Here is a 13,363-nt window from a genome sequence, read left to right on the forward strand (position 1 = left end):
GCATCATCGGTGGACAATCATTGGAGATCTTCCATTTTTTTCTTTATGATTCACCAATTTTTCTCTAGAAAAAAAAAGCTTTTACAGGAAACTCACAAAGGCTGATAAATATAATTTCACTTAAACAATGTTTATCCCTGCTCATATAGAAGACAAAATGGGAAAAAGAGGAGACCATTTTAAACATATTATAGTTTAATCTGCAAAGACCAAAAAATAATAATGGCAAGCAATTTATATACAGAAAACTGTACAAAAGCAAATTAAATTATGTAAAAGATTTCATAAATAGAAGTGGACTAGCATTTAATACATTTTGCTTGTTTAGCTGCGTGCATAGTGACTCATAATAAACGTTGATAAATTGTTCTCCGCTTCACTATCAACATCCAAGTTGCAGAACAATAGTTAATGATTAATATTACAAACAGATTGAACCACACTTAATGCAAGTTTTTTAAATGTATTTTTTCTTTTTTTCAATTTTTTTTTCTTTTTTTTAACCTTTAAGAGAAAGTTACAGCAACGGAAATTTGACCCCAGCCCCAATTATTATTAGATGTGAGATGAAATACCTTGCTTAGAGCTACTTATAGCAACATGGTTCCTTTATGATGTTTTACTTCTATGTGTTCACTTTCAATCATTAAAATGATCTATTCATTATGAAAACACATTTAAATGGTATTGTTTTACTTAAACAGAATATCCATTATACACCATGTTATTTTTGTCTAATTTTTGTTGTAATTCATTTCAATATATGTATTGAAGTTGGAGCTCTGAATTCCTTGTTTTAAATTGAACTTATATGATAGAATTCTGCCTGTCTTAGCCACCAAGAGAGGGCGCTAAAAGCTTACTGCATACTGCTTTCATATAACCTGTCTGGTATAGAATTGCTCTACAACCTGCACATGAATGGGTGTTGGCTGTAGCTAGTGCAGAGACGCGGGGCAGGAACGCCATGTATTAACCTCCTTAACCACCAGACTTGACATCTTTCACACCCATTTGAGGTGGAGGTGTAAATAATCGCAATTCCTGGCTGTAAACAGAAAACTAGCTTACAATCCCCCATAAATCCCTCCATAGTGTACACCAAGTAACTAACTGCCCTCTTTTGGTAACTGTTGCCAACCAGAATTTATTTTTTTTACTTTGTTTTTAAACTGGAAAATTGGTGCCATGTTTTATAAAAATGAAGTGACAAAAAGTAGAAAAAGATATTTAGAAAGTTTCGGAGACAAATATTGATCCTTCTGTAAAGATGGTCAGATAACTTGTTTGAAATAAATGGACATTGAATCTAAGGAAAAATGAATTTGATGGTTTTTACTCATTTTATGCACTAATTTTATAGGGTTGCTCACGTAATTCGAGTTAAAATAAAACTATCTCTCTCTCTCTCTCTCTCTGATATCTCTCCCTTCATAAAATCATGGCTCATTTTGCTGGCATGGCATCAGGCCAGCCTGTCCTAAAGATTTGTGTGAACACAAGTAAATACATAAAGATCTGAAGAAGGCGTACACTGTATGGTTGAGGTTGCAGATCTGATATATTTATATATCAACATACACACACACAAACATATAAATTACTTAAGCCTTTATGAGGAAATCTAGAAATGTAGCATTATGTAATGTAGTGTCAAAATTCATGCACAGTCTGTTCTAAAATCTAGTACAAGTTATAGATTTGAATATACAAACAAGATGTCATAGCAATAAAAAATAAAGTGGGAAATAATAAAATACAAATAAACAAGGCTTGTAAATTCCCATAATGTGACAGCTTCGGACTGGAGAACATGGGTCAACGTCTTAGTGATCCATGTGATCTCTATCGTCATAACACAAGTCCCGAAATGTGATGTTTTTTGAAGACTGGTCCATCATCTGAGTTTAGAAGGCATGTTTGTTTTTTTGTTTCTTTTTTTTTTTTTTTTTATAAATTGTTTGATAAACCGTATAATCAAATACAAAGATTCAATGTTGTATGAATGAGCCCAATACCCTTCAATCTCCAAACCTGACCACCCTCTTACAATGATAACAGGTATAAAAGGCACAGTTGCATTATTTGCATTCACTCTTTTTATTATATATTTTTTTTTTACCATTTTGATTTTTTTGCGTTCTTTTTTATTTTCTACAAAACCTTTAAATATACAGAGTAGCAACAGACAGAACCTATTCAAAGAAAAGCTAAAATTACGCAAAATACTGTTCCTTGTATCATGCCAAGTGAATAGAGTAATCAACATGTTACAGTAGGATGGTTACTTGATCTGTCGTTCTACTAGAAAATTACTGTGTATATACAAAGAATGTGTAGTTGTTTAATCAGTTTAGCTCTAACAAAATGACTTTGCATAAAATGATGGTGATCGCATTGAATCTCGAATGGAGTAAAAATTGTTGGATGATTGAGCGCTCTAATCATTGATGTTTTGCATTAGTGTCTTAAAAATTGAGATTTATGACTATCTATTACAATTGTATTGTTTATTTAACAAATTAAAATATATCAGTGAAAATGAAATTGCATACAGCATGTTTAACTAATTGACTATGCAGACAGGAGACACATGCATCAAAACTCTATAGATATTATACAGAAGCAATTCTGAAGAGTTTTCTTTGAACAATTACTTACAAATATACATTGCAACACATCCTAATCAGTCTCCGATTTTCTATAGTACCTATCATACAAGAACTGGTGTAACCTTGAAACTGGTTTGTTTGTGTTTTTAGTACTATCATGCCTAGATGAATGAGTAAAAGGAGCACAAATATGGCAAAAGGGCCCCCAAAGAGAAAATTAAAAAAAAATAAAACAACTAAATTGGGCGGTGCATTCTCCCATTAAGTGTAGCATACAAAAATCTAAAAAGAAAATAATGCTAATAATAATGTAAATAAATTTGCGTTTGCATATTAGTATATATAAAAGTATCTATTAAATTGTCTGAAATATTTAAGGTTTTTTTTGTATAGTATTTTCCTAAATCTAATCAATACATTTGAATTACTATCTTTTGTGACAGAACAGGGAAATCTATAGGATTGCAATCTCTTAGATAACATATGCCTTGTGTACTCGATCAGTGGCATACTAGGGAGATGGATACATACAAGATTTGATGGCTATGCTTCCTTCTTAGATCTTTGTATTCTTTCTCAATAGATTGTTTCTTATATTTTCAGTATAATAAAAATAATGAATCTCAATTTTTTTTATCATGTTTGCGTTAGCAACTAATTAATGACTTCAAAAATGTTGGTATGTATGTTAAAGACTTCATTTAAAAGAAATTCGACCATATTCTCTAAGTTTTTTATTGGTCATCCTTAAAACGTGAAGATCAGCTAATTGCAGGGGCTCTGCTTTTGAAATTTAATGTGGAGAGGGTAATTTTTGGCCCAACAGATTATTCCTCGGGCATGGAGAGCCAGTGAAAATGTATGATTTAATAGTGGGAAAACAAATAACTGTATAGTTCATGTACAGGGCTGAGTCAACTCTACCACTTGGTGCATTTATCATCACATTGTCCGGTTTCTTGTAGTACTTTTTGAGACTTTTTGTCTCAATTTAAACTTTTTTGTCTAATTAGGGGGTCATTTACCTGGACATTTATGTCTGTCTTTTTTGTTTCGTCCAGGTTTTGGATATATTGATTTATCTTAGAGGGTTATATATCAGGCAGCTGTGGTTCTTTGTGCGACACAAGTCTCAAATTCTTCTGCAAACCCTTCTAAACTTTTTCCTCTGCCTTTTTGGAAGGGAGTTTATTTTACCACCTTTTAGTTGCAACCTTTACCGTGATTTGCACCAAAGGTGCGACTTTGTTATATGTTCACATCTGGATTCTAAAGATACGGCAGATGCAACAGGAAAAAACTCTATTTTGGTGAAAAAATCTCTAACTTTGGCACAAATAAGAAATTGTGTCAAAAAAAGTTGAAAGTAAAATGGAAAGAAAAGAAAAGACTAAGATAAATGACCCCCTTTATGTGATAAATTCTCCACTTAGAGAGGGAACCCAAGAAAGGACCCCACCCCCATTCATGATTTTTATATTTCCTTATAGTGCATATGGAAAGGACTTGTGTAAGTTATGCACCAGGTTTATGTTTGGATCATGAAGAAAAAGATATTATTCTTTGTGAAGCCAAAAGAAATTAAATGAGTTGTGTATGCTTTGAAATAGGAGCAGTTTCTAACGTACAGCCAGAAATTGCACCTATTTTCTTCTCTACGCTACCTCTGATTGTGGAGGGGTTTGAGGGGGAGCTTTCAGCAGAGTGGGCCAGCGGTGGGTGTTCCTGACCCACACCTTCATACTGCCTATAGTCTGCACTATTTACTCGCTCAGGGTAAGGCTTAATTCTACGCCAGACCAGAGCTGATGTAGAACTACCTGCGAAACAACCTCCCCTAGATTTATCAGGAAACTGAAACCTCCTGATAGATCCGGCGAGTGTACGATAAATCCCCCCTATTTTACTTTGCTTTCATTTCGATCCAACTAACTTTTTGATAGCAGCATCTAAAAAAAATGAAAACTATACCCTTTAAAGTATCCAACATCTATGGCTGATGTTCCTGTTTTCAAGGACATTTATTTTATTTTCATCCCATATTGTAAGCAAATAGACTTATATGGCAAATTCAGCGAAGCTTTCCCAACATACTACCTCTTCAAGGGATGAGATTTTCTGTGACAAAATTTCAGGTTCACTATATTTTGGGCAAACTGCAAACTTTTAGAAGACCACTACACCTCGAAGATCCTGTTTAATGCAATATTGGGCAGTTACGACCAAGAGGTTTCACTATATTTTGAAAAATCATTTAAACATTAATCCATTTTGCCTTAATTCTAAATTTGGTAAAATTGAGCTTTTCACATTGAATCAATAACAAATAAGTTTCTTTTCAAAATAATTCCTCTATTTGCATAGTAGTAAAAACCAATTAATTCACTAAAAGACTACTGCAAATAATCTAAAATTTTCCCAAGAAATTCTTAACAAATTTAGAAAATTATATTTTTTTGCAAATAATTCTTCTCTTAAAAGCCTTTTCTCAATAAATGCAACTTTTTAATAACTATTTTCATTGAACAGATATTAGATTTCATGCTATTTATCATAAACTGTCCATGAGTTTACAATAAAAGAAATGTCTACCTAATTAGAAAATGTGCTAAATTTTGTTTCGTTTGGGAGACCTTGTTTAGAGGAGACAATTTACACCAATTCCCTTCAGTTATTTAGTGTGCATAATTATAGTGTTTCATGTAAAACATCAGTCATGAGCTCACAGATAAAATATACAGTAAAGATATGGCTGTCTATGGCCTAGACGAGAACGAAGGCATAAAATCGATATGGTGTACTGTCTTTTATATTTAATTTGGGGTACTGTCCAGATTTGCCGTCACCATGTCGGACAACGCTGTTACCAATGAACAGTCTCACGATCGGATATAGATTGAGTGCTATGTTACATGCTTCTGCATATGAATAACAACTGCAGTTTCTGGTCTATTGATTAGGCCATGAAGAGTTCTTGCAACCATGAGTGGAAAAGAATAGCCATGAAAGGGAAAGCACATGCAAGTAATAACAGTGCTCTCTACATATCACAATATACGCAAGCAAACATGATAATTGCCTGATATGGAGGCATAAGTGGCAGGCAAAGCTTTTGTCTCTTTGGTGGCCCCCTTATATTTCTGAGATATATTGTTATGACTGTAAAGTTTTGCCTTGTATTCTTTCTTGATTAATATGAAAGGACCCTGTCACTTCAAGGAGCTTACAGATAAACTTCTCTTCTAGTTAAAGTGTTGACAGGAGATGGCTTGTACTCCCCTGTTTGTGTTAGGGGGATATCCTCAGGATTGGCTTCTTCACTTTTACTGAACGTAGCTGCATTGAAGGTCTCATACGATCCCAACTTTTTGTTAAGTAGATTCCTGTTGCGATCACCCATAAGCGAGACATCGCCATTAGCCAGCTTTTCTTGACTGTCTCGTTCATCAACAGGCATAAATGTGGAGAGCTTTGGCTGGTTCTTCGGTTTCCGCTCAGGCGATGTACGAACTGGCATCCAACAAGAATCAGAGTGGCCATACTCATCGCATTCCCTTGTGCATTTTCCAGTTAAAGCTACATCCGGCAAAGGTCTTGAATCTGGAATACAAAGACAAAACTCCAGTTTAGTCCACAAGGAAATGTTTTTTAAAGAATGGATAAATGTGCAGTGCATGATACTTTACAGTGATAGCTACAGTCGTACTAAAGCATAGAGTATATATACTACATTACGCTAGAATGAGCTGCATGATGCTTCTATTGTGTCTATCTTCAAAACTCTATGATAATGACTATCAATATGTCATGTCTATCTAAATATATGGCTCATCATGGGTGGGTCTGACACCCAAGCTGATTGCAAAAGAGAATGGAACTGGAAGCAGAGAGCTCTATTTACTGTGTAGTGGCTGAAATTAGTCACTGCAGCTTTGCTTCCATTCAAGCAAATAGCAGATAAGTTTCAGAAACCTGGTCTGATCACTGCACAGAGTAAGTAGTTGCCTTTTTTCCTTACCATTCTCTGTTAATCAGATGTTGAGAGCAGCTGGTCTGTGGAGGTTTCTCGGCAATGTGGTTAAAAAAAGAGTGAAAATGGTTTTCTCAGCAATGGGGTTAAAACTTTTCATAATTTTATTGAAGCAAATTTAAAACGGCATGTCCAACCACAAGTTTTCTGATGTTTTTTGGGTGTTAGCATAATGGTCTGTCGGGGTGTCGGCAGTTTTGCCAGGATACAGGATACCTATCAATATTTTTGGCACAGAAAACCTCTTTAAGCTGTTCTATTTGCCTTACATTTTATTAATTAATCATAGCTTAAAAGATCTGCCATCAAAATCAAACATGGATGAACTAGGGACAAATATTCTTACATCTGTTGTCCATGGCCTCCTTCCTTGTAAAAACAACTTTTAAAATTATGCAAATGTGCAGTGCTATGGGTGGCGTCTCATCCTCCTTCTGCTCCCTCTGCACTTCCTCCTCCTTCTGTCTGGGACCCAGTGCGAGGTGGGAAGTGCTCCTACACAGTTTAAGAGCTTGTGAAGCTGCAACATGAAGGGGCTCTGATAATCCCCCCCCCCCATTCTCCCCAAAAAGACCCTTCTGGAACATTAGAATCATTTTAAAAGTTGATTTTAGAATGAAGGAGGCCATCGATATATAAGAAGATTACAAATATATGTGAAGATTATTGTTGTTCCACTTCACATAATTTACCAACAGTTAAACCACTAACATTATTATATAGTATGTAATGTTCCTTAAAGGTGCAAGTGCAATTTTTACACAATGGGATAACCATTCAAAACCTTTCCTGCCAAACAAAACAACAATTTTGTTTTTTGCTGTTATAAAATATTTGAAGAGTTGCAATAAAAGTTGCTATATGTTTGCATATCCCTACAGCAATGGATTTCAACTAATCATCAAAGAGCCTATATCTGTCCTTAACAATACCTTTGAATTCTGCTGCAGCCCTGACTCCTGCAGTTTCTTTCCTCAGTGATGGATAACAGAAATATTGACATTTGTCAGCACATCAATTCTTAAACCACCGCCGCTTGGGAGTTCTACACAGCATGCCGAAAATACAACAAGCAAACTCAAGTGTTCATCATCATACGTCTAATGTTACTCTCTTACTCCCCAAGGGTATGAAAAGTGGATTAGAATTTTTGTTCTCATATAGATATTTTTTAAGCATGATATGTTGTTTAAGTGGCTTCCATACAGTCTACGGCTACCATATTATTGAAGTACTCAAGAGAAAGATTACACAAAGCACCTCTCCAAAATACCACTTCATTTTTTTATACCCGATTTTGTATCTTATCGTTTGAGTTACCGTATATACTCGAGTATAAGCCGACCCAAGTATAAGCCGAGGCCCCTAATTTTACCACAAAAACCTGGTAAAACCTATATTTTTTTTTACTCGAGTATAAGCCGAGTTTGGGTTTTCAACACATTTTTTGTGGTGAAAAACTAGGCTTATACTCGAGTATATCTGGTACTTATCTTTGTGTATATATGTTGGATCATATAGATATATGGATTAACAAAATGCTTGCCAACCCTTATCACACATTTCAGGTTATGTGCGGAAGAAAAGTAAAGTCAAGTAAAAAGTTTAAAAGTCCACGTCTGTATATCTATACTTTCCATTATGTTTTTAGGAAACAGTGAATTGATGGAATTGGTATTTAAGAAATAATCTGTGCTTTAAGAACGTTTTAAGTACACATTGGGCGACATACATTAATATTGTCACAGGGTCCGTTATTTTGGCGCATGATTTGTGCCGTAATTTAGACTGGGATTTTAATGACTTGGTGCACAAGTGAAAAACAGCTTTAACCCCTTAACGACCAGGCCATTTTTTTGTTTTCGCATTTCCCTTTTTACTCCCCACCTTCAAAAATCTATAACTTTTTTATTTTTCCATGTGAAGAGCTGTGTGGTGGCTTGTTTTCTGCGTAACAAATTGCTCTTCTTATTGATGTATTTACTATTCCAAACAAGACAAGAAAAAGGTGGGATGCGTACACAAGGCTAGACAGAAATAACAAAAAATGTTTATTGGATATGTAATAATTTTAAACACAATCAAGACGGGACAACAATAAATGTAAAAACACTTAAAAATTACACCAGAGGGGTGTACAAAGCTGCCAAAGGCCATGTTGCCCTAGAAACCCCCTACTACAGTCTGCCAATAGTAGAACTACAGTAACCATAAGGACCAGAGTATGAATAACCATATAGAGCTAAAGTGCAAAAAATGATGCATGAAAAGTGCAATTTGAACAATGTAACAAAGCTCTGATGCCTCGATCCCTACATGCCCAACATATACATCTACAATACCATGTTGTCGTAGAATAAGACAATGAAGGCAGGCAGGTGTAGGCAGATGTAGGCAAAGAGAGAGGGGGTCTGCCTACCCCCCTCTCTCTCTGCCTACAACTGCCTGCCTTGCTTCATTGTCTTATTCTACGACTACATGGTATTGTAGACACAATTTCGGTCTAGTATTTACTATTCCATGACATGTGCTTAAAAGTGGGCAAAAAATTCCAAATGCAGTGAAATTGGTGAAAAAAAGCATTTGCACCGTTTTCTTGTGGGCTTAGATTTTACGGATTTTGCTGTGCACCCCAAATGATATGTCTACTTTATTCCTTGGGTCGGTATGATTACGTGGAAACCAAATTTGTATAGGCTTCATAATGTTTTTATAAATTTACAAAAATTAAAACTTCCTGCACAAAAAGAAAATACTTTGTCATCTTCTGGTGCTAATAACTTTTTCATACTTTGGTATTTAGAGCTGTGGGTGGTGTCACTTTTTTGTGACTTTTGATTATGTTTTCAATGCTTCTATTTTTAGGACTGTACTGCCTTTTGATCACTTTTTAATACATTTTTATATTTTTCAAAATGGCAAAAAAGTGCCATTTTCAAATGTGGGCACTATTTTTTTAATGGGGTTAAACACAGTGAAAAACCATTATTATATTTTGATCTGGCATTTTCGGACATAACTACCTAATGTGTTCATGATTTTTACTGCTTATTTATATTTATATCAGTTCTAGGGAAAAGGGGTGATTTAAATTTTTAGGTTTTTATACTATAATTTTTTTAAGCTTTTTTAAATAATTTTTTTATATTTCAGACCCCCTAGGGTACTGATTCATCCTACCATATACTGTCATACTACAGTATGGCAATATATGGGGATATTCCTCCTCATTCATTACAATGTGCAAATCGGGAGGGGTTCACATCCTCAATTGGTACTAGCACCGATCGTGGGTGTTACCGGACAATATGCAGCAAATATTTACCGGCTATGGAGAAGGCTAACCCGGTGAGCCCTTTTCATTCACCAGGCGCTGCCATTGATCTTTTTCAATGGAAATACAAGTTAAAATAAAAGCAAAAATGTCAGTATAAGCCTTGAATCTTTTTTACCCGTAACATTTTATTAGCAGAATAAAAATACAAAATACACTTAGTCAGTGTAAAATAACTTCTAGTGAGGTAAATGTTAAAAAAATATATTATAAACCCCAAAAAATGTTTTGGTAATGATTCTTGGGTTTGCAGCATTACGTGAGACATACTTTAAATAAAAGTACAGGTTTTAATTGTTTTTTGAACATTCCATGGAGAAACACTGGATCCGGGCACATTGACATTGGTATTTCCTGTGCTATATTCAACTGTAAAAATAAGAAAGAACTTTTACCTACCTGTCAAAATCCCTGCTACTCTTACATCTCTAGCTCCCTGGCAATCTTTCTTTACTTCAATACAGTATTAATGTTTCATCTTTGCACAGGACCTTGGCCGTCCATCACTGTCAGCATGGTTATGTCAGTGAGGTCACTGGGTCATGGATATGACCAATGAAATTAGACCAAGGAACTTTAGATATTGGAGGAATAGGAAATTTTAAAGATTAAGCCCAACTCTATTTTTGTTACATTTTTTTAAATAAAAAAGAATAAAACAAAATACTTAGTTGAGTGAAATATTGTTATAAGAAGGGTGATTTGTGAATATACAGCAATAACCTATTATTTTCTCATTGCTGCATATTTTTTTCGATAAACTAAGTCGGCAAAAAAAATCATAAACGAAATCTCTATAAATTGGAAATTGGATGTTATAAATGAACTGTAGCCTGTTATTGTGGGTCAGCAGAATTTCATCTTATGTTTACCTGAATAAAAAGTTAACTTCTCAACACAATAATATATATATATATTAACCTGAAAAAGTGATCATCTCCAGTAGAAGGTTTATCTTTTTTTCCCTCCATTCAGCTGCCAAGGAGCATCTAGCCACTGATAAGAGGTGAGTTATGAGTTTATTCTTGAGGGGATAATAAGGTTATATTGGCAATCCAAGGAGAATTGTCCAAGGGTTTAAAGAAAATTTTATATCTCTTTCTGCCTCAGTTTGAGTAATAATTATTTTTTTTCCTGAAAGGTTTAATCAATTGGTAAGACTGATATGGCGACCTATTGCTTTTTTTGTTATTGTATTTTTTTATTCTCTCTTTTTCTATTCTTTTTTTTTACTTCTATTAATGTATAAATACAAAGACTCACACACAAGCACACACACACACACACATTTTACAACATCTATGTGACCTAAAAATAAAATCAATCTTCCAGGTGTAAGGTTGGATCAAAACAGCAAACGGTAACTATTCTTGACAGAGTGAGGCTAGACTTTGAGCCTACGGGCCATTTTGTGAATATCCCTTTCTTGCTCACCGTCAACAAAATACTTTTAAAGAAATTTCACATCTAATCATCTGTAGTGGAAAAACAGATTTGCTATGTTAGAGGAAAAAAAAATACCATTTATAAAACTAAAATAAATATTTCCCTTAGGTACCAAATTCTTGTCAGGAAAAGTAAATCCCATAGGTCTAATAGTTTGTTAGCGTATATAGAATTTTTTTTAAAGAAAACTACTGGGATTCTACCATGATTTAACAAAATATAACAAAATTATTTTTTTCTAGTTTTTCTATTGTATTTGTTTTATTTGGAGTAATAGGATTTTTCTTTTAAATTTAATATAGAGTAGACAAGGAGCTACTGGGGCTGATTTATCATTAGGTAGGATCTTACGACAGTTTTAAGACTGTATTAGGAGCTTTTTTGAACATCAGATTTACTAAAGTGGCTTAGATATCTCGATGTGGCATGTGAGGTTTTAATGTTGGCAGTGGATTTGCACAAAGGTAGGAAATTTGCTGCAACTGGTTGCTAAGTTTTCCCAATACCATTGGGAGATTGAAGTAGATGTGCATCCAAATTTTCATCTATTTGAAAAGTCGCACCTCATAAATCTAACACATCCAGATACACATGAGAAATCTGGAGAAAGTTGTTTGAAGTGAAACGTGGGAGTGGGTTTACAATCGTGACTACTGTGACTGCATGATGCATCCCCCAATGTGTCTTATATGTGTATCATAGCATTTTGCATCTAATATAGGCACTCACAAGGCTCTCTTTATTCAGTAGAACTGAATATAGAAGATTTAGGATGAAAGGTTTAGGTTAGAAAGAAGCTTTGCCGATTTGGGTCTCTTAGACCCTGCCCTCAACTTCATTAGAAGTTTGTATTTGGCTCAACCCCACCCGCCCCTCCCCCGGGATTAAAGCCTTCAGTCGGCGCTGGCACAAAGGATTATTGCTTCCCAAAAATACCCTAAACAAAATGGTGGCATGCAGTGTCACCGACATGTTAGCTTCAGTACTTGGACACAGTAAATTACACATTTAACACACGCAATTGGTGCTATTACTGAATGCGCATTTTACTGATGGGGGTTTGGGCCCACATTTGGTACCTGGACTGAAACAGATTTAAAACTTTTTAACCTGAATTTTAAAGGGTCTGTTCATCACTAGTGTTCACCTTTTTTTGGATAAAGGAAAATCCCAACTTCATACAAAATTGCAACCTTTAAGAAACTCACTTCTATCAATATAGGAATCAGCTATATAGAATACAACTACATGCAACTATTTGTGGTAACATCATGCCTTATTTCCTGTATTTTCAAGCAGTTTTTACCTCTTTATTATATATACTGTATATTTAATTGGGAGTTTTTTTTCAACTCAGACTCAAATGTAAGTGGACACTGCTGTACTTACAATAAGTTAACCTATACACAGTTCCAACAGAAAAACGGAATTATTGTGTCCCTTTTTCTATCTCTTACATTCACTTAAAGGCAACCCAACCAGGAGGACACTTAATCAAAGTAGTGATAAAACATCCACTAGAAGACTAGAAGAGGGAGCTTCTGTGTGCATCTCTATACTCCTCCCTGGAGATGAGCGAGCATTAAAATTTCCTGATGCTCGAGTGCTCGTTTCGAGTAACGAGCCCCATTGAAATCAATGGGAGACCCGAGCATTTTTTAGTAAAATTAAAAACTGAACGAGCACTGTTCAGTGCAGATGTTTTCACTAAAAGAACAGAGTGAAAGAACACTGCAGAACAGATTGCAGATGTTCGCGAACATCTGCGATCTGTTCCGGAGACACGCTTGCAGAACGATGTTCTCTGCAATAGTATTTGAAGAACAATATGTGTGAAGAACAACTTGCAGATGTTTGGAAACATCTGCAAGTTGTTCTTCACACATATTGTTCTTCAAATACTATTGCGGAGAACACCGTTCTGCACGCGTGTCTCCGGGA

General features: G+C 35.0%; 1 protein-coding gene across 7 annotated transcripts in view; it reads right to left on the minus strand.

Annotated features, from left to right (window-relative positions):
- Window positions 1-1,869: 1,869 nt before the first annotated feature.
- Window positions 1,870-13,363, minus strand: part of PCDH7 (protocadherin 7) — a 620,030-nt gene continuing 608,536 nt past the window's right edge. For 6 of the 7 annotated variants that reach the window (XM_072125949.1, XM_072125941.1, XM_072125975.1 and 3 more), the window contains one exon: window positions 1,870-6,212. In XM_072125949.1, coding sequence (XP_071982050.1) covers window positions 5,836-6,212 — 377 coding nt within the window. In that variant the 3' untranslated portion in view covers window positions 1,870-5,835. The remainder of the gene's footprint in view (window positions 6,213-13,363) is intronic. The other variant, XM_072125979.1, reaches the window with a different exon arrangement.

The sequence above is a fragment of the Engystomops pustulosus genome, chromosome 1 (genome assembly GCF_040894005.1).
Source record: "Engystomops pustulosus chromosome 1, aEngPut4.maternal, whole genome shotgun sequence".
NCBI lineage: Eukaryota > Metazoa > Chordata > Amphibia > Anura > Leptodactylidae > Engystomops > Engystomops pustulosus.